The following is a 27,060-nucleotide window of genomic DNA, read 5'->3' as shown; positions in this document are numbered from 1 at the left end:
TTTATTAATTAGGCTAGTAGTTTTTTGCTCTGGTATCAGTGTTGGATGTAATGCATTACTAAATACTCAATTACTGTAATTCAATTACTTCTCCCTTCATTTCTTAATTTTTCTGTAATTACAGTTTCTTCTGATGTAATTTAAAATGCATTTAAAACACACACACACACACACACACACACACATTTGCCTTAACAGACTCTTAAATCTTTAGCTAAAAGCTCCCTCCTAAATTTGTTTTGTCTGATTTAAGTTTTTTCTTGTTAACTTTCATAAACAAAAGCTGGAGCGTGACACACTCCAGGAGTCGGAGGCGTACATGGTTCAAGAGTTTCTCTTTGCCAGACGCTATCCAACGCACCAGCAAACTGAACAAACAGAAGAGAGATCTGTACAACTGCCCTTGCTCCACTGAAAAGTATTTCTTTACTAGTTTATCCTCAAAGTATAGGATTCAGGTTTATGAGCTGTTATTCTTTTCCCTTTAAACAAGTATTTAAAGACATTTTTGCATTAAGTTTCCATACGCAAACTACAAAGATTTTCAACTGAAATATCTCTCATGATCTTAAAACTTTTTGATCGAATGGCTTAGACAATACAGATGTCTTCAAAACCAATAACGAGCATGAATGCGGATGTATGAAGTTTATTATTTTTGAAGAGGGCAAACATGAGCTGATAATGAATGCAAAGCAGCCAACAAGTGTCAAATACACACACTCTATAAAAATGATATGATCAATAAGTAATGGCAACATGTTTTCATATTAACTCACTTATTTAATTAAATTTCATCTTAATTATTTTGTTACACCTTTTTTCGAACTCGATTTTAAGTCGGTTTAATAAAATAAAACTGATTTTTTAAGTCTTTAACCTGAAGTAGTTGAAATGTCTCTACAATGTAGAAACACCTTTAATAGCTTAAAAGCATCCCAAGATGCACCTCACGAAGCAGCGCCAGAATGAGCCTCGGGAATCTAGAGAAAGGGTTGCGGATTTAAACTGCTTCACGGTCACAGCATAATTCTCATATTTACATTTATGCTATTTCAAAATGATGACTTTACTTTTAGTCATAAGTAGTAGGTGTGTTTAAACCTTTGATTGGTAATGTGTGTAACAAACACACACACACACACACACACACACACACACACACACACACACACACACACACACACACACACACACACACACACACACACACACAGTTAGGAGGTTGTTTTGTTGTTCCCACCGTGGTAAGGTGGGAAACAGATGTGCCAAGACACATGCAGCCTGAAAACACTGTGGTAATGGGAGCGGGAAGCTGAACAAAGACCCAACCAAAAAAAAAAAAAAAAAAAGAAGTAATTTAATGCAAAAATGGGAGTCAAGTCCTCACTCGATCTTAAAATATGACAGATCAGCCCCTTAGTATTCATAGTGTGTTCAATGACAATCCCTCCAATCAAAATGGATTTATGGATGCCTGAAGAATATGAGTTTGGTGCTTTCAAGGTTCAAGTCTGGAGAGATACTCAATGAGCTTTAGATTTTTATTTTCTAAAAATCTTTTCAGAGACTGATGAAAAAAAAGACCTGTTTCTGGGGAGGGGTTTGACACAAATGACGAAAATTAGACGGCTTGGATGTGCACAACTTACTAAAATAGTCTAGTTGATTAAATGGAGGGAATATGGTAGTAGTCGCGCTACTGTACAAGACAATGACTGACAAATATGAATAGGCTCTCGGCTGCATTGAGGAAACGACCCCCCAGGATCACTGGATCCACCCCGGTGTTTCTCCAGGTCTAACACGCGAGCGAGCGGGAGAGGGAGGGAGAGGCAGAGCGAGTCGTAAACACAGACAGAGCGAGAGAGGAAGGGCTAGAGGACGTGTGGAAGTTTTAGACCGGTGATCATGATAGGTGATGCGGAGAAGATCTGGGGATTCGTCCAGCTCCTCAAGAACAGGGAAATTCCTCAGCACGAAGCCGAAAGAGTGAGATGATATCTGGATCTTTTCCCACCAAGAATTTGGACAACCTAATGTTTTGTTTGTACTCTTTTTGGGGTGTAGATTATAAAAGGCAATAAGTCTCAATCTGAGGGACGTTTAGTGCACTTGCTTAAAAGACAATGAATAATACGGAATTAAGCTAATGAAGAGGAAAGAGCAAACAGTTTTGAGCTCAAGGTAAGTAGTAGAAATGGGATTTTTTTTTATCCATTTAGAAATATTTTAAGTTGAAAAAATATATAGTTAAATATTGTAAATGTATAATGGTGAATATATATATGTTTAGCTTATAAGAAGAAATTTCAAGCAGTGAACAGTTTGTATACTTTCACAGAGCTTCAATAAAATAATAACTTTGGTTACACTTTACAATAAGGTCTCATTAGCTGCTGTATTAACTAACAATGAGCTATACATTTGTGATACATCATCTTTGTTAACATTCGTTAATAAAAATCCAGCTGTTCATTGTGTTTTCATGTTAGTTCACGGTGCATTAACTAATGTTAACAACTTTTGATTTTAATACTGTATTAGTAAATGTTGAAATTAGCATTAACTAAGATTAATAAATGCTGTAGAAGTATTGTTCATTCTTAGTTCATGTTAACTAAGGTAGTTAACTAATGTTTAAAAAAAACATTGTAAAGTGATACAAATTATAAGGTAAATTCCTTTTAATTTTCTATAAAAAAATAAAATAATATATATTATTTTCAATATATAACAGAAAATATAGATTTTAATATACAAGATAATTAAGATTACACAACATATGTTTGTCTGCATTTCATAATACTCATTACATAATGTAATGCCAGAAGGAACCATTTCCAAATTATAATGCAATTATGAAATCCTAATTATTCTGAAAACATAAACGTTGTTTATGAAGTCATCTGCCACGACTGATTGGGCTAGATAGGGACGCAAATGACTCCATGTGGTCAACATTCACAGATCATTACTGATAGCCACTTCCTTGCTTAATCACAAGCATGGTCTGGCACACGTACCTCTAATCGCATGACAAGAAAATCATATTCATCATATGCCGGTTTAAGATAATGTGCTTTGAATGACGAGATCACAGTTCAAATGTTTATATTTCCAGGAGTGTAAAAGCGCACAGACAGAACAAAGATGGGCAACACCTCGTCCACCATGTGACTGCTCTACTCTAAACTCTGGTTGCATCTGGAGATAATAATTTGGAGGGGAATACTTTGGAAACTCACTTTCTCAATAGATTGGCTTTTGCAAGCAAACAGAAGTGCATCGCATGAATTGAACACACTTGGCCACGATCTGATCGGAGGGACAATGCTGGACGAGCCCACGGAAAAAACAAAAGCTCAGTTTTACGAAGCAGAATGGCTAGCTATAGTGTCCGCAACCAAACGGGGAGCGAGGACCGGGGTTTTCTCGAGCCTGGAGAACAACTCCGCTGGGCCGCACTGCTCATCCTCCTGGTCATCTTTCCCACCATTGGTGGAAACATCCTGGTCATTCTGGCGGTGTCACTGGAGAGGAAACTCCAGAACGCCACTAACTTCTTCCTGATGTCTCTGGCCGTGGCCGATCTACTGGTGGGATTGCTAGTGATGCCCATCGCTCTGGTGACTGTGCTTTTCCGTAAGTAATCTGAACTTTGATTGTACAAATAAAAAAATAAAACAAGTTCGGTAACACTTAAAGTCTTTATGTATAATGCATTATAAAAGTATTAGGCCTTATAATGCCCCTTATAATGCATTGTATGGTCTCATGAATAATTGTAACCACAGTTATAATACTTAGCGATTACTTGAACACACCTTTATAAAGTATAATGCACTAAAACAACAACTAAAACACAAAACAAACAACCAATTTCAGAATCTGCAAACATTATAATGCATTATAACTGGTTACAATGATTTATGAAAAGATATAACGTATTATAATGTACCTTTATAATGCATTATACATAAGGGCTTTAAGTAAAGTGTAACCAACATTAGTTTGGTGGTTCAATAAGGTTTGAATGATAGTGAAAGTTATAACCCAGATGAAATCTGTAGACTATTTTTTCAGTGTACCACTAAAGCCATATTAAAGAGAATAATCAAGACCATGTTTCGTTTCCCTGCACTGACAGAGCGAATACACACAGCAGGCATTAAAACATGTCTCTCACACAACTTTCAAACATCTGCCAAGCTACTACTACTGTCGTTCTTATGCCAGCGTGTCTTTCAGCTCCGATGCCAGAACACTCCAGTCGGTCCATTATTCCTCATTGATTGGATTTGATGACATTTATTACTTCATTTGCTGCACCTGGTCTTCACACATTAAAGCTTAAGATGAACCAGAACTTTGCTGGCTTCATCACAATATCGGGATAGTTCACCCAAAGATTCGGTCATCATTTACTCAACAAAACTTTCAGTCTTCTGTGGGACACAAAAGAAAATGGTTTCACTTTATTATTACACATTCTGTTGACTATAAGTAACGTTGCACCTACATGTCTACTAGCTCTCAAAGTGTTAGTAGAGTATTAGTAGACTGGTAGTTGGAAGTTGACATGTAGTTGCAAAGTTACTTATAGTCAACAGAATGTGCTGAAGGGACCATCAAAATAAAGTGTAACCAAGAAAATAATTCCTTCAAAATGTTAACTTTTTTTTTAATGTCCATAGAATGGAGGTCAATTTGGTCCAAGTTTTGGAACGACACAAACGCCAAAAAATGATGACCGAATTGTCATTTTTAGCATGAAATATCCCTTTAACTCCAGTCATCTGTCCTGGAAAATACTTTCAACAGATGCTATTTATCCAAAGCAACTTGTCAAACACTTTGTTTGAGAGATTGGGGGGAAACAGAGCCAAAATGTAAAGATGGAGAGGGTTGGCTTTAATTGATGGGAATTTTTTTTTCTGAAAATGAAACTTGGTCCTTTGAGGTTTCAGTCATTGAGTTAAACCAAGCCTTGATGACGTGAAAACATTGAGTCGTCCCCCAAGGACCATAAGGATAGGAAAAGGAGCAAACGCCCAGGTTTTCTAAAGGTGTTCCACACAAAGAGAACCATGTGTGAACGCAGAAAAGAAAAAAAAAGATTTCGCCAAACAGCTGAAGCTCACCAGAAGTCATGAGCACTGACAGGTAATTAAGTTGAGTTACCTTAGGAGGAAGGGGTACAATAACACATTTGGTTTGAGTGCAACAACTTATTGACCAAGAAAGAAGTAACTCTAGATACAACTTAGCAGTAACTCTAGACCTTAATCCTCAAGATAATAACTTGCGATTAAATGTAATCATCAAAATAAAAGTGGCCTTTCCCAATTGGAGTAACTCAAAGGTTTCGGTCCTGTCGAGATGTGCTGTAAGATGTGCTTGCTCAAACACTAAAACCAATGTTATACCAAAGGCAACGTCCACATCTGTGGACCAGGTGAAGACAGAAACTGAAGTTAAAGCACCGACTGAACACTGAAAATCTACACAGCGCTTGATAAAGAGTCTCAGCAGGGCTAAAAACAAGAGCCTACCCTCGAGAGCACACCACACATGTATTTCTCTGGGAAAGAGAGAAATATTTACATGAGGAAGTTGAGACTTGGCAGTGCAAACCTAAAGTGTGGTAGAGTGTCTCTTTATTTAGCTTTCAGGAAGAGAGGGCACACTTTCTTGACAGTCTATATGGAAACTAGGGATGGACGATGTAGTGAATATTAATGATATGTTCGCTTAGATTCTGTAGGCATCATAAAATGTTGGAATATCGCAAATATTGCAATCATTTTACCTATTGAACTGACCGAATTTCACCTGTGAAAATTCACCAAAAAACGGTGAACATGGACACACGTTTAGACTCTACAAAATAATTCTTAGATCTGAATCTATTGAGCAACAATAGCATTTTGGTTAAAAGAGGATTCCTGTGATTGGGGGGAAAATCTAAATGCAATTAAATTAACCTATTACTGCTCAACTGCTTTAAATACTGGGAAAAAAAAATCATATTCAAATTTAACCAGGCATGGCATGGAAGAAACACTGCTCATTTGACTCATGCTGATTAAATCAATTCAGATCAAAAATGATTCAGAAAGCTTCAAAAAGCCCAGCTGGCAATAATGTACCCTCTGAGGAGCTCCTATGAAGGTCTGTTTAGTAAAGAGGGGTGATCTGACTAATGCCAGTTTTCAACATCTGGTCAAGGCCTCTCCAAACCATGGAGATCTGCTCATAAACCACAAGTTTGGAGATACACTGTAGTTTAGGCCCATGCAAGCTAAAAGAAATCATGTTTGAAAACACATATACCCCATAGAGCTTTTACAAAATGCAGCTTTGTTCAACTTATCCAATAACTTCAGGTTTATTAACAGTTTTATAATCAACTTTTTGAAGAATGTTACAAAAAATGTTTTCACTTCTTGTCATCAAGGCAATAATATGGCATGTACCACAGAGTTTATCTAAAGACAAACTGAAAAACTGGCAACATGAAAACAATAAAATCTTATTTAAAGGCTTTAGACAATATCATCTGTAAGTGTACTGGGATGAAGATCAACTGTCTGTCACTAAAATAAACCGCATCACTGATGAAGAGTTTGATGAATGAGCCAAAAGCCCCCGAGTGTCTGATCTTATGAACTGTTTTTTGTTCAACTCAAGCTTGTATCAATTTATTTATTTATTATTCATAATGTTTCAGATCCAATAGATGCAAGATGAGATGCAAAGGCTGTGATACATTTAAAGTAATGCATTTCCTAACGTCCATGTCCAAACAAAACAAACAAATTAAAACCAGTCTGTTGACATTTACAGAGAGTCCTGCGTTGTGAGAAATGCAACGGCAACGAAAAGTTGCAAAGTCATCTGAAAGAATTGGCAACAACATTTTGATCGTGTATGATCATCTTAAAAAAAACTACTCTAGTAGCACTACGTGGAATCTGTGATGTAAAATGTTCATAATAATATTAGGCTTATTCTGCATGGGTGACTGAAGAGGAGTTAAACTAGTTTTGAAACTTTGAGGGAGCAGGTTAGGGCTGGATGTCTCCAGAAACACAACATAGCTTCTGTCAGGGTTAGTAACCCATTCGAAGTTAAGTGCGTCACATCACAAAATGGCAAAAAGTTTGTCGTATCTCCAATTCAGCCAACCCATTGATTGGTGGTTAATCTTCTCTTCATATTCCAGACTCCAGATGGCCCCTTCCAGACTTCCTGTGCCCTATCTGGCTGTTTCTGGACGTCTTGTTCTCAACGGCGTCCATCATGCACCTGTGCGCCATCTCCCTCGACCGCTACATAGCGATCAAGAAGCCAATCCAGCACAGCCAGTTCAAGTCCAGAGCCAAAGCGTTGGCGAAAATCGCACTTGTCTGGCTAATCTCTATAGGTATGTCACAACGCAAGTACATGAAATCAAGATTTTTTACAATATGAATAAATGCATGAACAATTACAAATACTCATGTAAATATTCATATCTACTATGAAACGAAAAGGAACTATTGTCTTTACAATTGCAGGGAATGGCATTAACCCAACTGAAATAAACACAATTGACAATTTTCTCTCGAAAGATGAAGAGGCAATACGGTTTAAAAAATGGGAACAAGCTCAAATCTAGTTTCATTACCTACATTTAATAAGATGTGTATAGCTATATACAAACCCAGTCCTTAATCTCCACACCGATCAATGATCTCAACACTCGTTGTCTCTGGAAAAGTCGCATACGCATAAATTTCCTTTATCTTGTGTCACTGACTGGCCAGCAAACTTCCATTTACACAAGCAATATTGGCTTGCGGGGGTGAAATGAAAGTAAACACCTTGAAATTTCTGCTCGTTAACAACAGTTGTGTTGTTTGAACGACCTCAAGGCATGGTTCTGGAATCGTTTCACCACCATAAAAAGGCAGGCCACGTGCTGTGTCACTTCAACACTGACCATAAACACCACATCTCTGTGTACTCCTGAGAACGGTTTCACATATTCTCACATTTGACAAAGCCGTCTTACTGAGAAAAGACAGGAGCTCATGGTTATGGCCAGGGGTGCACATAACTGTTGACACCTGGAGATGCTGCTTGGTACACACACTTTACATGGCACACTTATCCTACAAGCTGTCGTCATCACTTTCCTCCCGACTGCTCTCCTCACTATCTTACTCGAAAACGGTAGATGACTTTTTTTTAATTTACTTAACATTAATGACACAGACAACAGCAGGAATATTAGGCTGCCATCACTTTAAGACCGAATGCACAGAACAAATACACTAACTCACATCCGGTTTCTTTCTCAACTGTTGTGACATAACTGAGAGAATACTTAACGAGACGGGTATTTTGACGTAATTGTGTGTGTATGTGTCCGTTCAAGCGCAAGTAAAGGCAAAAGAGGAATAAATTCGGAATTCAAGAGCTGTCTGAAATGTGCCTCTCTCACGATTTTCATCTCTTCTTCCACGTTTAAAATCATTTGAATGTGTAAATTGGCAAGAAAAGACATGTCCGAATGATGCAATCTCTCTCTATGATGGTTAAACTTCGCCGTTAATCCGCGAATCACATGATTGCTGAACCGTGGCGGCTGGTCCGTGCAGATCACGGATCAATTGCAATCCATTGCACCATTAATAATTAATGAACACACTTCTCAACATGATTGCAATCTAACCATGGCTTATTTTTACCACGCATGTGCATCAGTTATGTGCACCCCTGGTTATGGATACTTCAAGTAAAAGTCCAAGATGTGTTATTGATGTCATAAATGCTATTATTAGTAATAATTGGCAATTTTATACATTTTTTACACAAGAGCTCCACAATATCAAGAGGGGCATCTCATGCCGTTTTTGATTGTACGTTTCTACAAGTTTTGCATTTTAAAAAAGGCCTCAAGAACAGTGTTCTGTTCAATAACAGAGGCATGCCTAGAGGAACACCACACAAGCTGAACTGTTCAAGGTTCTGAAGAGCCAATCAATCAACTAGTCTTTCTGGCAACCAATCAACTAGTAGCATTTTATTCATAAAAAAAATAAAAATAAAGGTATCTGCCAAAGCACAAACCTATTTGTTGGGAAGGAGCTTAGATAGGGAATGAATGACTATGCAATAACCTTGTCCAGGGGTGTCCAATCCTGTTTGTAGGTCTCCATCTTGCTGGACAGTTTAACTCTAACCAGTGTTGTAGTCGAAACCGGCTCATTCTGGGCTGAAGTCATTTCATGACCGAGACTTGAAGAGGGTATGAATGTTTCAGACAACGTAAATATGCTTTTCTTGGGGTGAATGAAGTGAATCCAACCTGCTCCAACACACCTGCCTAGAAGTTTCAAGTAATCCCAAAGGACATGATTAGTGAGTTTAGGTGTTTACTAATAGTTGAAGTTGAACTGTTGGAAGGTGGTCCCCCAGGACCAAGAATGGACACCTCTGAATTAGTCCATTTCAACTAGCATAATCATTTTAATGTTTTATTTAAACCATATTCTCTGCTCAATTTAACGATTAGTCTTTCTTTATCAGGTATTGCAATACCAATTCCAATCAAAGGGCTACAAGTCTCCGATCATCCAAACATCACCTTCAACAACAACCACACCTGTTTGTTGTCACCAGAGGGCTTTGGGGACTTCAAGGTGTATGGGTCTTTGACGGCTTTCTTTATACCCCTTACAATTATGATGATCATCTACTTGCTGACAATCCAAGTCTTACGCAAGAAGGCAGATCTTCTGAGATCGAGAGCCAGGAGGCCCACCGTTTCCACTGTCTTCCAGCAGGAATTGCCGGCTCTCTCTTCACCTGAGAAAGTGGCCATTGCAAACAGAATAAAAAGGGACCGAACACTGAGCTCCGTCACAGGGGATGAGGTTCCTCTCCGCAGGATGTCCACCATAGGGAAGAGGTCCATGCAAAACTTGACTAATGAACAAAGGGCATCAAAGGTTCTGGGAATTGTATTCATGTTGTTTGTTGTGATGTGGTGTCCTTTCTTCATTACTAATGTGACTTCTGTACTCTGTCAAGGGTGCAACGGTAATCTAGTGGAACACTTGTTGGATATCTTTCAATGGGTGGGATATGTTTCATCAGGCATCAACCCGCTGGTCTACACGCTGTTTAATAGGACTTTCAGGCAGGCCTTTAGGCGCTACATCACCTGTAACTACAGACGTGTGAGGACTCCAAAAATGCAACGAAGAAGCAGAATTGCTTTCCGGTCACCAGTGACTGAAAACTCAAAACGGTTTATGAAACACGGTATGAAAAACGGCATTAGCCCTGTAAGCTATCAAAGTCCTCTCCGGCGTCGGCCCACGAATCTGCAGACCTCCGCCAATATCACGCTGGACACGTTGCTTCTGGCGGAGAACGAAGACTGCAAACCTGACGAACACGTAAGTCACGTGTAGTATATCTGACACGCTTCAGAAAAGACAAGATAGAGACTTGCCATAGTGTTTCAGTGGCATAAAAACGACAAGTCCTCATGGGAACCAATGAGATATGGTCAAAAAGAAATTCAAGGCCAAATCCAAGGTTTGTTTCAGCATCGCAGCCAATACAATACTCCATCTTTAAACCTTGGATTGGGGTCTGAAAACCACCAAAAGACACAACACAGCTTTTGCGTGTGAAAATAATGGGCAGCTTAATAATTGGCGGTACTGTGAAAATAAACAGTACTTGGGGGCAAGAGAGGACTGTCTACGCACACCCCAAATTTGGTTGACAGGGTCTACAATGTGAAGCCAAAAAAAAAAAAAAAAAGAAGAGACATCTTAATAAAGATAAGCACAAATAGCTCATTTAAATCACACCTCCACTTACCTTCTGTATACAAGGCAAAATAAATGCCTTACTGAATTATAGCAGGGCTTCTTTATTTCTGTAGACTGATCTTGAATCAAAAAACAAGTGCTTTTGTACATGTAAGAAAGAATTATCTGTAGATACTGACATTTCTGAAGATTCTTGGAACTATTGCCAAATAAACTTTTTCTCCAGATAATCATTATGGTTTCATTGTGAATTAAGAAAACAATGTGTCTTGCATACTGAATTTGCAAGGGCTCCTTAATGTTTACAGTTTATAATTGCACCAAAAAAAAAACAATCATCTATGACGCCACTAAAAACATTCAACATGTTTAACTGTTATATTCCCATAGTGAGAATATTCTATTTGCAATTTGTAGCAAGAGATCCATCAACACCCACAAAACTGTTTTGCGTGATTTGCATGTCTGCGGGACAGACGACAGAAACCTGTTGAACTGCTGCAGATCTATGCACTTTCTAAACAAAGGAGGGGTTTACATCGAAATTATTTTGTTTAAATGACAATATCGCATGGCCTTTTTAGGGCTTAAAATAGTTCACCAGATCTACTTGGCCCAGAACCCTGAGAGGCGTCTGAGGGGGAACTTACTGACACCAATAACAAAAGACTGTGCAAAAGAATTTTAAAAATTTAAATATATGGGACAACACAACGTGTCCTACCAACTGCATGCAAGATGTCTTCAGGTGTAACATGATAGAACCTAGCTAATTAAACACTACGACTTCAACGTATTTTTGTCTTGAAAGCAACGGTCACCAAATATTGTCGTAGAGATCAATCAAAGATCAATGCTGTCTAGCTGAGACCATTTCAAGAATTACTTGATGTTCAAATGCTTTGAATGCAGAGGCGCATATGAGTGTGAAGTGGACATGACCCTAAACTCATTAAACAGAGCTTTAATGATTGACAACCTGACTTTGAAAACATGCATTTCTAAACCTTTAAAAATGTGGGCTCTGGCAAAAAGCATAAAAATAAATCCGAGGACATGACAACTCATTTTTGGTTGAACTACAGTCTTAAAGGGATACTTCACCTCTGGAAAGATGAATGTGTATTTAAAATGGCTCATTTATGTAGTAGAAATGTGAAATTATTTTTGAATGTAGGGTTAGTGAAAGTATTTTTGGCTCTTGTGGACGAAAGACAACAACTCCCAGAATGCACTTGCTTCGCTGCCCTACGAGGCCACTCCCAAGCCACGCCTACCGGTAAGAGCGTGCAGTTAAACAACTAGGCTAGGCTAGTCTCCGTGATGAGTTTGCCCGGGATTTCGAGATTGCCCAAAATGTCCGGGATTCTGCTTTTGCGTTCTACAGTCGCCATTCATCATGTTTACTGTGGCGAGCAGGACGAGGCTGAGGGCCGCGGGAGAACGGCGCGAGGCCGGTGGTGTGATTACTGATGAGACGCACCAGTCTCGCATCTCTCACGGAGGAGCGGGAATTTTCTTAGCAATGCAAAAATGCACATCAACCGATCACTTGTTTAGCGTTCATGTAAACACTACGTTCAGATTCACCAATCGGAATGAATTCAGTTAGATTGAAACAAAAGGTGTGCATGTAAACAATGAAAGGTGACTGCAGAAAGCAAAAGCCGAATCCCGGACATTTTGGACGATCTCGACGGCCGGACATGTCCGGGAAGAAGAGGATGGTAACCCCTACTACTCAGCTTTCTCCAGAGAACAAGAGCCTGCTAGCTTAGCTTCCAAATAAAGATGGCTGACACTGTGTGTACATGCTGTGAGTGAGATCCCACCCCCTATGGGCGGGTTGAAAACATGCGGGACAGCGCCTCCTACTGGCTGTAGTCTTTAGCCTCTGGACAAAAAAATCCTCAGATGACGCAAAATGTCGATTTTTGCGTCATCTGAGGATTTTTCCCAGATAAAAAATACATAAATGTCTCGTCTCATGGGGATATGAGGGAGGGAAGCATGGTAATTCGAAAATACTACAGGTTTTCTACTGATACAAAGCTTAATGCTAAATCCTGAAGTATCCCTTTAAGAATATGGCAGAAATTCTATTGAACTGATGACATACACTCAATGCAGAAACACTAAGTCAGAGCAAAAGAGGATGGAAAATGTGTGCATACTCTCATTGACAATAAAGCAAGTGCCACAGGGCACGATAAGAGGAAGTGATCGATCTCTTAATGGGATCGCAATCAAACACCGGCAACAAGCACATCAGGAGACACCAAACACATTTGGAAAGCGCTCCAGAGGAATGGGAGGAATCTCGTCTGTGTATACATTAAGGCCTGATTAATCCGTTCCTGGCAAGCATTCAGAAAGCGGCTCGTCTGTTTATGATGAAGCGCAGGACGAGACGACAGGGCGCGTTGATGAGAGAAGAGACAGGTGAGGACAGGCAACATACCTGAACATGATGAAGCCGATGGACTCGACGGCAGCCCTCCGAACATCGTCGTTCACGTCGCTCACCTGACAGGAAGAGGGGCGAGAAATCAGGCAAAATATTAAACTCACTAATCTTAAAGAAGAAAACAATTCTAGAATAACAATTAACTAAACATTACTTTGGTTTGAGCGGATATTGCCAAATTTGTCACGTTGCCAGCACTGATGTAAAAACCTGATCAATTATTCAAAATTCATGGCATTTCATTTTCAAAATATTATCACAATTAACAGGTTTTCACATGTCCACAATTTCAAATTTTCGAACTATTAAAGTCTTTTAATCCTCATGCATGCGAACTCTCAATCACTCAGGGAGCAATGGCTAAATTTAGCTCAGTATGGCACACGCAGGTTATTTTCTTGCCGTCGTATAAATAATCAAGTAATAATTAAAGTTGAAGTGCCTGAGCTTAACCAGAGGCTAAATCTAAAAGAAATACATAAATTACAACACTAGCATATTCACGTTTTAAAGTTACACAGAAACACCAAAAGCTCGTTTGATGCAAGTACAACAGAGCATGGAAATGTCGCCACCTGAAGGAAATGCAAGATAGACTCAAAAAGAAAAGAAAAACAAAACTACACTACAATGATAACAAAAAAGATGTGCTGCAATTTTTATCTAAAATCGAAAATTAAGTCTTTATTCGTGATTAATTAGAAGCATGTCTTACTACTTGAAATCTTTAAATGCATGTTAAATGTCCTAAAATAAATATCAGATTATGGCCTTGTTTTTTTATTATAATCAAATTCTCACTATGGACTTGTTTGGTAATATCTAAGATGACTGATTTTCAAACAGTTTTCTCTCATGTAATTGCGGAATGACCCTTATATTTTTTTGGTGTCTAATAATCCATGTGGTTTGTAATATATGCTGGTGTAGACTCACAGCCACGTGTAGCAGTCTTCGGATGGCTTTGTTGTTCCCAGATCCGCAGTATGCCATGGCCACTGTGTACATTCCCGAGCGGCGCAGGATGGGGTCCTGTCAGGACAGAGAGATAAAACAGAAGCTCAGTGTGCAGACCAGAGCCTCAGACATCAGCACGCCGCACAGTTAATATATTCACAGAATAAACACAGCTCTCTGGAAACGGTTAAGACTACAAAGAACGCATTCTGCATGGAAAATTGTGTTATGAACCATTACATTTGTATGAAAAATTAGGTACTGCCCTTAAGGTTTTGACTTTAACATTTTCAAAAAACCTCCCAGCAAACATTACAATATGTAAAAAGTCATGCAAAATGTTAATTAAAAACAGTGCTCACCTTATCTCTGCATAGACTCTCGATTAGAGCGTCGGCCTCTTCCATCCTTCCGTACATTACCATGGCGATGCCGACAGCCAATCCGCGCAGGATCTTCTCGTGCTGGGTCTCCTGAGCGTAACCCACCATGTCCTCGATCGCCTGGGCCGACTTTGAGCCCAACATCACCAGACCCAGAGCAAGACCAGCCGCCTCTCCTGTGACAACACCCATTACCAACATGACAGTGAGCTTAACCTTGAAATATAGACTGGGTTGGTGAACATTTAAAACTGAACGGCATTATGATAAAGTATTCTGGGTGGTCGCTAGGGCTGCACACTTAATCGAGTTTCTAACTGTGATTATGAGGACGGATGCCCTAACCCTAACCATTACTAAAAAAAGACCACCTACATTATTCTGCGTGCTTAAGAGGTGTGTTTAGAGCATGTTACGCTGTGAGAGGCGAATCACGACTATTTCAGAGAACCAGCACAATAGGAACTACCAGTGTACACCGAAATAAAGTCTCTCACCTCAGAAAAGCAGACTTTCCTGTCCTGTTTATTTTCACTTTGTGTTATTGTGTATGTTTTTAAATGACTGTGGTGGCTCACACCAACATTGTACTAACAAAAACTAGTTTGGGACTGCTATTTAATAACTTAACCTCATAGGCCTACTGTTTATTTATCACTATTATCCATATTCTTACAATTTATGTGCATGTTAAGTAAAGGGGGGCCGTACTTGTGAGTGTGTGTCAACAAATTTTGTGTATAAAATGTATTATAATAGGCCTGTATATATATATATATATATATATATATATATATATATATATATATATATATATATATATATATATATATATATATATATATATATATATATATACACACACATGTATATATTCCCTAAAAAAGTGGGTCACGGCTTGATGACCATGGGGAAATGTGGGTCGCATTGCCAAACAAGAAGAGAACCACTGGACTAAAGCTATTCAAAACCTCATTCAATGTAAATTGTGATAATCGTAATTAATAAATCGCAATTACAATTTGTAAAACAAGTGGTCACCTTATATTCTGAATCATTAGTAATAGTGATGCTTGCCTTAGTGAAATCTACTGACAAAACTGAACCTTTTAATAATCGTGATATTGATTTTTTTATATAAGATGTTTTACGTGCCTGTTACTGCATCATCTTGATAGAGGTTTGATTTGAGCAGATCGTAGACGTCTTGGCGGGCGGTGCCCAGGGCAGCTAAACCGAGACCCAGAGCGCCACCATGACGGACAATCTGCAAAGAATGAACATGGAGAATTATTCCTGCTTTTTCTGGAGTCGCAGTGCAGCAAAAGTTTATTTGAATGCGATTATGCACTTACATCATTACTGGCACTCTTGAGCTGGCTGAGAAGGTAGTCGATGATTTCCCCGCCGTGATTAGCATGGATCAGGCCGAGCGCGTACAGCCCTCCCCCTTCCTGATAGGCTGATCCTGGTGAGGTGTCTTTGGGAAGGTAAGTCGCCATTAGCTGTAGTGCTTCCTTTTCATGGCCCTGGACACAAAAGCAAATACATTTATCAATGAAAATAAAAACATAATAGCATCAAATAAATTTCTTTATTAAGAAAAATATATATTTCAGGCATTTTCCACAAATAGTACTAAATACCACCTTACTGCTATGCAGGAATGACCCATGTTTTATAGCATAGTAATTAAAATAGTTTTTACAACAATGAATTAAATCACTTCATCATGTCAAAATAGACATCATAAAATCATGATTTTACTAAAACACACAAACATTTGTGGTGTTTAAATTTAGTTATAATTTGTAATGGTTCTCACTACTAACAAATATCTAAATACACATCTAAATAAACGAACATCTAAAAGAAACATCTAAACAAACAAAAGAAACATCCAAACAAACAAACAAACCATCTAAAACAATAACAAAATATCTGACAACAACAAACAGAAACCGTAAACAAACAGAAACCGTAAACAAACAGAAATCGAAAACAAACAAACACAGATCTAAAACAGACGAAACAGAAATTAAAAACAAACAGAAATCTAAATCAAACAAACAAACCTAAAACGACAGAAATCTAACAAGAAAACAAACAAACAGAAATAAATAAAAAATAACCGACAGAAATCTAACAAGAAAAACAAACAGAAATCTAAGACAACAGAATTCTGAATCAGAAAGAGACAAATCTAAAGCAAACAATTTGAAACAGACAGAAATCTGAAACAAATAATTAGAAATCTGAAACAGACAAAAACTCATTTGAAAGAGACCAATCTAAAGCAAACAAACAAACATAAATCTGAAACAAATTAGAAATCTGAAACAGACAAAAACTCATTTGAAAGAGACCAATCTAAAGCAAACAAACAAACATAAATCTGAAACAAATTAGAAATCTGAAACAGACAAAAACTCATTTGAAAGAGACCAATCTAAAGCAAACCAGCATAAATCTGAAACAGATATAAATCTAAAGCAAACAAACATAAATCTGAAACAAACATAAATCTCAAACAAAAAACAAACAAATCTAAAGCAAACAAACATAAATCTAAAACAGACATAAATCTCAAACAAACAAACAAACCGAAATCTAAAGCAAACAAACATAAATCTGAAACAGACATAAATCTCAAACAAACAAACAAACCGAATCTAAAGCAAACAAACATAAATCTGAAACAGATATAAATCTAAAGCAAACAAACATAAATCTGAAACAGATATAAATCTCAAACAAAAAACAAACAAATCTAAAGCAAACAAACAGAAATCTGAAACAGACATAAATCTCAAACAAAAAACAAACAAATCTAAAGCAAACAAACAGAAATCTGAAACAGACAGAAATCTCAAACAAAAAACAAACAAATCTAAAGCAAACAAACATAAATCTGAAACAGACAAATTTCAAACAAAAAACAAACAAATCTAAAGCAAACAAACAAATCTGAAACAGACATAAATCTCAAACAAAAAACAAACAAATCTAAAGCAAACAAACATAAATCTGAAACAGATATAAATCTCAAACAAAAAACAAACAAATCTAAAGCAAACAAACATAAATCTAAAGCAAACAAACATAAATCTGAAACAGACATAAATCTCAAACAAAAAACAAACAAATCTAAAGCAAACAAACAGAAATCTGAAACAGACAGAAATCTCAAACAAAAAACAAACAAATCTAAAGCAAACAAACAGAAATCTGAAACAGACAGAAATCTCAAACAAAAAACAAACAAATCTAAAGCAAACAAACAGAAATCTGAAACAGACAGAAATCTCAAACAAAAAACAAACAAATCTAAAGCAAACAAACAGAAATCTGAAACAGACATAAATCTCAAACAAAAAACAAACAAATCTAAAGCAAACAAACAGAAATCTGAAACAGACAGAAATCTCAAACAAAAAACAAACAAATCTAAAGCAAACAAACAGAAATCTGAAACAGACAGAAATCTCAAACAAAAAACAAACAAATCTAAAGCAAACAAACAGAAATCTGAAACAGACAGAAATCTCAAACAAAAAACAAACAAATCTAAAGCAAACAAACATAAATCTGAAACAGACAAATTTCAAACAAAAAACAAACAAATCTAAAGCAAACAAACAAATCTGAAACAGACATAAATCTCAAACAAAAAACAAACAAATCTAAAGCAAACAAACATAAATCTGAAACAGATATAAATCTCAAACAAAAAACAAACAAATCTAAAGCAAACAAACATAAATCTAAAGCAAACAAACATAAATCTGAAACAGACATAAATCTCAAACAAAAAACAAACAAATCTAAAGCAAACAAACATAAATCTGAAACAGATATAAATCTAAAGCAAACAAACATAAATCTGAAACAGACAGAAATCTCAAACAAACAAACCGAAATCTAAAGCAAACAAACATAAATCTGAAACAGATATAAATCTAAAGCAAACAAACATAAATCTGAAACAGACAGAAATCTCAAACAAACAAACCGAAATCTAAAGCAAACAAACATAAATCTGAAACAGATATAAATCTAAAGCAAACAAACATAAATCTGAAACAGACAGAAATCTCAAACAAACAAACAAACCGAAATCTAAAGCAAACAAACATAAATCTGAAACAGATATAAATCTAAAGCAAACAAACAGAAATCTGAAACAGACAGAAATCTCAAACAAACAAACATAAATCTGAAACAGACAGAAATCTCAAACAAACAAACATAAATCTGAAACAGACAGAAATCTAAAGCAAACAAACAGAAATCTGAAACAGATAAATCTAAAGCAAACAAACAGAAATCTGAAACAGACAGAAATCTCAAACAACCAAACAAACCGAAATCTAAAGCAAACAAACATAAATCTGAAACAGATATAAATCTAAAGCAAACAAACAGAAATCTGAAACAGACAGAAATCTCAAACAAACAAACATAAATCTGAAACAGACAGAAATCTCAAACAAACATAAATCTGAAACAGACAGAAATCTAAAGCAAACAAACAGAAATCTGAAAGAGATATAAATCTAAAGCGAACAAACATAAATCTGAAACAGACAGAAATCTAAAGCAAACAAACAGAAATCTGAAACAGACAGAAATCTCAAACAAACAAACATAAATCTGAAACAGACAGAAATCTCAAACAAACATAAATCTGAAACAGACAGAAATCTAAAGCAAACAAACAGAAATCTGAAACAGATATAAATCTAAAGCGAACAAACATAAATCTGAAACAGACAGAAATCTAAAGCAAACAAACAGAAATCTGAAACAGATATAAATCTAAAGCGAACAAACATAAATCTGAAACAGACAGAAATCTAAAGCAAACAAACAGAAATCTGAAACAGATATAAATCTAAAGCGAACAAACATAAATCTGAAACAAAAAACAAACAAATCTAAAGCAAACAAACAGAAATCTGAAACAGACAGAAATCTCAAACAAACAAACAAACAGAAATCTAAAGCAAACAAACAGGAATGTAAAACAGACTGATAGATAACTAAACTGTTCCCTATTTGTGGAAAGTGCCTTGAGCGTATGATGATGTTAACCTTGTGAATGACGCCAAGACTCGCTGTTGCTGTGAATTTGGCCCAATTAGTTGCTCTCGCCAGCCACTCCAGATTCTCTCTGTAACATAAAAAGGAGACAGTTCTCATCTCAGTTTCCTCATCTACATCAAGAGGCCACGTTTGGATGAGTGAGCATGTGAATGTAGAAACTGTACCGTAGAAACTGGTCACTGGTTGTTCCCGTGTGCATGAATGAGTTTGCTATGACCGTCGCCGTGTGACACACCGAATTCCGCACCGCGTCCTGAAATGAATCAGGAATAAAACTATACTTAGCATATGAAGTATTCCAACATCTGGGATTTGATTCATGATAAAAATGACACCAGCTGACGATCATCAGAGCTGGTTTCTCACCTTTGTGTTTTTGAGAATCATCAGGTCTGTGTTGTTGTTTCGAATGAGGAACTGAAGGTGCAGCTCAATGGCCATTTCGCCACTTAATATCTTGATCATTTTTGAGTTCTGGTCTTTCGGCTCATCCTTCTATTTTAAATACATAAAAAAAAAAAAACTTTATACAAGCCTAATATCTGATGAGTTAAAAGACTGAAAGTGAAGACTCACCACTTCCACAGTCTTTCCAGCAGGAGAGCTTCCAGCTTTGTCTTCCGTCTCCATTGCGTCACTGAAATATGGACACAGAACATGTAAGGAATATGTCATCTCATAATATTTTTACTGTGGAAAATACACCACACTTCACTCTCTCAAGGCTGAGAGTTACAATGATTCCCCCATGATTTCCCCAAGAGGCTGAATCTCACGAACACACAAAATCAAAAAAATAAATGATAAACATTTGCGATGAAGCTAAGTCTATTTTTAGAGAGCATTATGATATTTATCACTGTATTACAGTAAAAAACATTGTACAATGATTTTAAAAGGTAGTACGATAAATACTACCATGATGATGTATAAATACTTAAGATTTTTTTTTAATATGATATTTTCACATGACATGAGTATAAAGTGAAGCTCACACTGATAGCATTTCAGTATTCTTGCTATACTTCTGCATAGATTGCGTAAACAACATCTCTAGAACGCACGTACGCCAAAGAGGCCGTTTAGAGATTGAAAAAAAAGACAATATTATAGGGGTGTCACAATATATCGCAATACAAAAATGCATGAATATGTATCGTGGATAGTGACAATATGTATTGTGCATAATTCACTCAACAAAAAAAATTCTGTGTGAGAAAAAATTCAAGTTTACAGAGTTTTAGTGTCAGTACTGCATTAAACTACTATATATAATGTTGGATATAATGTGTAATAATGCAATGGGGGAATATTTGTGGGTCCTGATACTGTAATGTCTTGTTACCAGTAAAAAGTGTCTTATATTATTTTAAATATATCTAGTCTGTGACAGTGCAAACATATTCGTCTAAAATAATCCTGTATTTTCAGCTTCAGAATCATGAATATTGTTATTCTGGTGTCTCTATTGTCCTGTGCTTTGGGTTTCAGCACCAAGACTAATCCTATTCATTTACACACACAATGTAACACCAAATTTAACATTTTAAATCAACAGTAAATATTTTTGTTAACCTTTTACCATTTATCTTTGAGTATCGCAATAATATTGTATCGTGAGTTCAGTATCGTGATATGTATCGAATGGTGACATGAGGGTATCGTTACACCCCTACAATATTAGTATCTTCCCTAACACACACACACACACACACCTATCATTTTGCTTCAGAAGACATTATTCATCCACTGGTCTTGTATGAATTACTATAATAACTATGTGCTTTTTGAAGCTACAGCATTTTTGGAACCCATTCACTTGCATTATAAAGATTTTTCTAAACACATTGATCAATTTTCACTCATAAATCAATAATACACCAGTAACAAACAAGCATTCATTACCTCAATGAGCTCATTGTTTCTGCATTAAATTATTACATTGTTTAAATTAATACTTTTTTTCGCTAACTGTGATTTTGTATATGTACATTTATACAAATCTTACACAGGTATACCTCTGATAGCAGATCACTGTAAATTGTAATGTGGACTCATGCATTTTCTGTGAAGCTGCTTTGAAATGATGTGTATTGTGAAAAGCGCTATGCAAATAAATGTGAATTGATTGGTGAAGACACTGGTGGTGGTTGAGGAGGACATGATTGCAACGCACTTCGGGTGTACAGTAGTACATATGAAAAGCGCTATATAAATGCCTCATTCATTCATGCAATTGAATACACCAACGTGGAACAGGTAAAATGCCCACCTGTCTTTCTCCGGTGTGGGCACAGTGCCCGTGTTGGTGGATCCGGGCACAGCGGGGATGGGCGTGCCGACGGTCCGCAGGTTCTGGATGACCGAGGACAGGAACTGCTGGCTGGCGCTCTCATACAGGTCAAAGCAGATCTGATAGGCCATCAGGAGGTTATCCTCCTTCACCAGCTTCTCCAAAATATCACTCACCGCTTGAGGGTCGTCCAGGAAAATCAGACACTGTGATGAAAAAGAAATGTGTTAGAGAGGAGCCTCTGAACGCAGGGTAAAGCTGAAGCGCGCTCAGGACAGGTCACCTGGCACACGTTGATGAAGTCCGGCTTCTCCAGGTTCATGTACAGCTTGACGAGGACTCGCAGAACTTCGTTACGAAACTTCTTGTTCTGCATGAGGGACATGCAGATCTTCAGGCTGTAGGCCAGCAAACCACCAATGTCAGTCTGTAGGACAACAAAACGTGGTGAAATGGTGAAAGCTGTAAAGTCATTGAAGTTATGACTAAGTTCACAACATATTTACATCTTAAAGTCCCCCTGTGGTCAATAATTGTATCTCTTAAAAACTCATTTTTAATCACCAAAATTACATATTTAAACCTTTTTCCTAGCAAAAAATGTCTTCATGCCTTAAAATATCTTGAATGTAACTCGACACCCTTGCCTCATTTAGTATACGCGGATCTATGAATATGCAAATGAGCCCCATCTCCACTCACTCATTCCAGCTCAGAGATCCACTCGTTGATTTATTTTAATTTAACACTTGAATTTTTCAAAAGGTAACCCACTGAGCTTTTGTTTTGACGGGTTGCACTGCTGGGGCCCGTTCTTCGTACGTTGCTTATTACATCCGAGATCAAATGACACATCCAAGATGATATCATCGTGCGAATCATGATCTGGCTAACTCGGTTCTTCGAACACACTTGCCGGATATGATTAGTATCGCTGGATTGTGTTATCTGAGATAATTGCGCGTTCATGCGCTGGTTAAAAGGGGATATGTATCGATAGTAGAAACATTGATCAGCAACGCTGCTATTGGCTGCTCAGCGTGGCCAAAGAGCGTGCTCAGTTTTTCTCCTCAGCAGAGCAAGAACTAATAGTCGAAGTTTATTCGGAATTTTAATGTTTAATCAAAACGCCAGGGAACACCTCAAAGTCTGCAAAAGCCAGGAGAGAGGGCTGGCAAAAAGTAGCAGACAATTTAAATCCGTAAGAAGTGGCCATGTTAGATGTTTTTATCACTTATTAGCCTATATTTTTGTATTTTAATAATTGCATAATTACTTTGTGCATTGTAATGTCAGTCACCATACTAGAACATGGGAACAAATAAAAGTGAAGTACAAAAATATTCTACATAATGGTCATTTTTAGTTATATTATAGTCTCTTTTATAAAAGGCACTGTTAAATAAATGGTTGTCGGTTTATAAAAGCAACCAAGAAAAAGGCTGAGAAAAAAATAGAAAAGATCTTAGTAGCTTACACTGTAAAATAATTTTTGCTGCATTAAATTAAGGCCGTATAGTAATTTCAACTGTTAAATCTTGAGTAATGATGAATTGCTTTGACTTGTGAAAGTGAAAGCTGATAAACTTATGTTAATGTAAAAATATTTTGCCATGAGTTATTGATCACATTTTTCCTGAGTGTAGTTCATTGTAATAATGACACTGTGTTTTCCTCTTTTGTGCACTTTTACATAATACACCAACACTTGTATCTGTTCCCAAGAAAGTGGTGGCTGAAATATGTGCAGTAAGTGGACATTTTCTAACTTTCCAAAGGAAAGAAAGTAGTATAAGACTTTGTAATGTCCATTTGTTTCCATTGCACTGGACAGTGAATAAACCCTCTCAGATAACTGTCATATGGAGGAACTAGCCTGCAAGTGCATAAATAACTTTACTTCATTTATACTTGTGCTTTATGGCTGCAATATAAGTTGCAGGATTCCACATCTACAGAAAGGCCTACAGAAGAGTCTGCACAGACAGAGGAGACATAGGCCTACAGGTGGGCAGTGTATAGCCAACTTTTCCTTTTTATTTGTTGCATGAGGCATGTGTCTAATATCTCTTGTTGCAGGCACTTGACCACTGGCTTTTCTTTACAAAGAACAATTGAAATAAAACTCAAGGAACTAAGCATATTTGTCTTTTATTAAACATTTAATGAAAAGTGTTTTTTTTTTTTTTTTTTGGCAGTGTTGTGTAATATGGCACATGCAACAATGTCCCAGGCCCTGTCAGGTGTGCGAACCCTCAGACTTCTCAGACACTGAAATCTTCCCTTTAGTTAGCCAAAGTTCATTTCATTGTGTGCCCTTGTCCTGGCTAGAGCTGCAACTGTAACTGGTTTGGGTCAGGGAATGGGGTCATAAAACACCTGTCTGCAGGAACATGTCATAATCACCTATGAAAAAATGCAGTTCTGTTAGGATGAGCATAAGTGTTTGTAATACATTGAGCTTGATATTTAATTGTGGAACTTTCCTTACCACTTTCAAATAAGGCATAAATGTGAATCTCTGAAAATTCTTAAGTCATGCACAGATCCTGGCCATTTTGCTTTCACATTTGTGATATGGAAGATTTTAGTCAACTGCCTTTTTTTATTTGATATAATATTACTAATCTGGAATATTAAGAATCACAATAGTAACTTGGCTGCACATTTACATTGTGAATCCCCTTTCTGTTCACATAATCCCCTTCATAGCCTTGATGGCAGTCTATGGTAGCCTATAGTCTATGGTACCAATCACGTTAGTGAAGCCTGAGTGACATATCTGTAATCGGCATGGTCATGATTGTATGATCTTCATAAAAAATTATGATAGCCTAAAAAAAAAAAAAAAAACTGCTTTACAACATTGGGTCTTAAGTGGCTTGGAAATGCCACAAAAAAAAAAAAAAAACCCTAAAACTGTTTTTTAAACATAAAAAAACGAAAAAACGACAATCTCACGAATCACGAGAAAAAATATATATCTCAGAAAGAAAGTGCACTATCGCGCTGCGCTGGACTTCCCGTATCACTATCAGCTCCGTTTATGAAGCCGGGATCTAATCCTGTTTACATGAAATAAGCCTGCTCCCGAGCAGGTTTAAGTTTGCGCACATGTTGCTATGACAGCAAGTCCAGGATGAGCGTTGAAGAACCAAACAATCCAAGATCATGCCGAATCGCCAACAATCAAATCCAGCTAAGTGAGTTAGCGACGTACGAAGAACGGACCCCTGATTTCAGAGTGAAGCTTGGCACTGTGTTCATTTATACACGTGCAGCTCATGATATCAGGTGTGTAAATGTCACGCTTCACTCTGAAACTGCTAGCGCATATATTTGGTTAATTAAATTGCATCGTGTGAGATTTAACACTAGAGGTTATGCGCGTGACGTCACCGTCAGCCGGAGTGACTGCGGTCACACACCCTGAGTGGCAGAAACACTGAGCGACAGCATTGGTTTTCAGCCGCAAAAAAACACACAAAACACATCTAAAACGGGAAAGAGCTTTGCTATTGACCGTACAACTACATTTGACAAGAAATCTGAGGTATATTTTCACAGACTGTCGAAAGCTACAGAACAGAGAAGCAAATGGATCGCTGCAATTCACAGAAACAACTGGATCCAGCCAGCGAAAGGTGGATTTGCAGTTATCATTGAGCACGTTTACATGCACATCAGTAAGCTGATAACTCACAAATATCAGCTAGTTCTCCCCGTTTACATGCAAACCAGTAACCATGACAACGCAAGTAAACCGCGGCGCATTTACATTACTTTATTAACAAATCAGGCCATGCCCCTGTGTGACGACAAAATCATTTGCGTATCTGAGTCTGAGTATTTCATTTGTTATGTCGGTTGTTTTTTTGAATAAAGCTTGCAACATGTCAGCGGGAAACTTACAGCTCGTATATCATCCTCTCATGCAGCGACAGATGCTGCATTTTGACTGGTCCACTTCTGCTTCACGAGATGAGGACATGTGTGTAATTATCTGGGTCATGAAAAAGTGATATATTTCCTTCTTCCTTTCCTGCAAAGTGCTCGCTCTGTCTGGATGTGTTTAAATCTGCATTACGGATGCTTTCCTGTCACGTTTCACACATGCGCACTTCAATAAGCCGACAGAGAAGAGGTTAATGCGTTTACATGCCGCGCAAAATCGGAGTAAGAGGCAAAAAATGACCTGTGTCGACCCGGTTTATGACGAAAACGTGTTTCTGCGTTTCCATGACCATGTGCGTTGTCGGCTTATTAAGCATAATCGGATGCTTTTAAATAAACACTGACAAAAAACTATGGGCTGGATGATATGATGATATACACTCACCTAAAGGATTATTAGGAACACCATACTAATACTGTGTTTGACCCCCTTTCGCCTTCAGAACTGCCTTAATTCTACGTGGCATTGATTCAACAAGGTGCTGAAAGCATTCTTTAGAAATGTTGGCCCATATTGATAGGATAGCATCTTGCAGTTGATGGAGATTTGTGGGATGCACATCCAGGGCACGAAGCTCCCGTTCCACCACATCCCAAAGATGCTCTATTGGGTTGAGATCTGGTGACTGTGGGGGCCATTTTAATACAGTGAACTCATTGTCATGTTCAAGAAACCAATTTGAAATGATACAAGCTTTGTGACATGGTGCATTATCCTGCTGGAAGTAGCCATCAGAGGATGGGTACATGGTGGTCATAAAGGGATGGACATGGTCAGAAACAATGCTCAGGTAGGCCGTGGCATTTAAACGATGCCCAATTGGCACTAAGGGGCCTCAAGTGTGCCAAGAAAACATCCCCCACACCATTACACCACCACCACCAGCCTGCACAGTGGTAACAAGGCATGATGGATCCATGTTCTCATTCTGTTTACGCCAAATTCTAACTCTACCATCTGAATGTCTCAACAGAAATCGAGACTCATCAGACCAGGCAACATTTTTCCAGTCTTCAACTGTCCAATTTTGGTGAGCTCGTGCAAATTGTAGCCTCTTTTTC

At 37.5% G+C, this 27,060-nt stretch overlaps 2 protein-coding genes across 3 annotated transcripts in view; one reads left to right on the top strand and one right to left on the bottom strand.

Moving 5' to 3' along the window:
* psmd1 (proteasome 26S subunit, non-ATPase 1) overlaps positions 1–27,060 on the bottom strand; it is a 46,009-nt gene that overhangs the window by 13,952 nt on the left and 4,997 nt on the right. The window contains exons 6-16 of the mRNA XM_079889880.1: positions 22,328–22,471; positions 22,024–22,250; positions 20,328–20,388; positions 20,118–20,246; positions 19,916–20,004; positions 19,740–19,818; positions 16,001–16,174; positions 15,801–15,912; positions 14,625–14,821; positions 14,242–14,337; positions 13,300–13,364 (exon numbers count right to left, since the gene is read on the bottom strand). Of these exons, the coding sequence (XP_079746006.1) occupies positions 13,300–13,364; positions 14,242–14,337; positions 14,625–14,821; positions 15,801–15,912; positions 16,001–16,174; positions 19,740–19,818; positions 19,916–20,004; positions 20,118–20,246; positions 20,328–20,388; positions 22,024–22,250; positions 22,328–22,471 (1,373 nt within the window). The remainder of the gene's footprint in view (positions 1–13,299; positions 13,365–14,241; positions 14,338–14,624; positions 14,822–15,800; positions 15,913–16,000; positions 16,175–19,739; positions 19,819–19,915; positions 20,005–20,117; positions 20,247–20,327; positions 20,389–22,023; positions 22,251–22,327; positions 22,472–27,060) is intronic.
* Positions 1,429–11,070, top strand: htr2b (5-hydroxytryptamine (serotonin) receptor 2B, G protein-coupled). Of its 2 annotated transcripts, XM_079889881.1 has the most exons (4): positions 1,429–2,187; positions 3,125–3,645; positions 7,229–7,429; positions 9,580–11,070. In XM_079889881.1, the coding sequence occupies exons 2-4, from the start codon at positions 3,384–3,386 to the stop codon at positions 10,467–10,469; spliced, it is 1,353 nt and encodes a 450-aa protein (XP_079746007.1). In that variant the 5' UTR covers positions 1,429–2,187; positions 3,125–3,383; the 3' UTR covers positions 10,470–11,070. The 2 variants fall into 2 exon arrangements, with proteins under 2 accessions (XP_079746007.1, XP_079746008.1); XM_079889882.1 differs by lacking the exon at positions 7,229–7,429 and having other exon boundaries at positions 1,856–2,187; positions 9,580–11,064.

The sequence above is a fragment of the Squalius cephalus genome, assembly GCF_949319135.1.
Source record: "Squalius cephalus genome assembly, chromosome: 13".
NCBI lineage: Eukaryota > Metazoa > Chordata > Actinopteri > Cypriniformes > Leuciscidae > Squalius > Squalius cephalus.
This window is presented reverse-complemented; position numbering and strand designations above follow the sequence as displayed.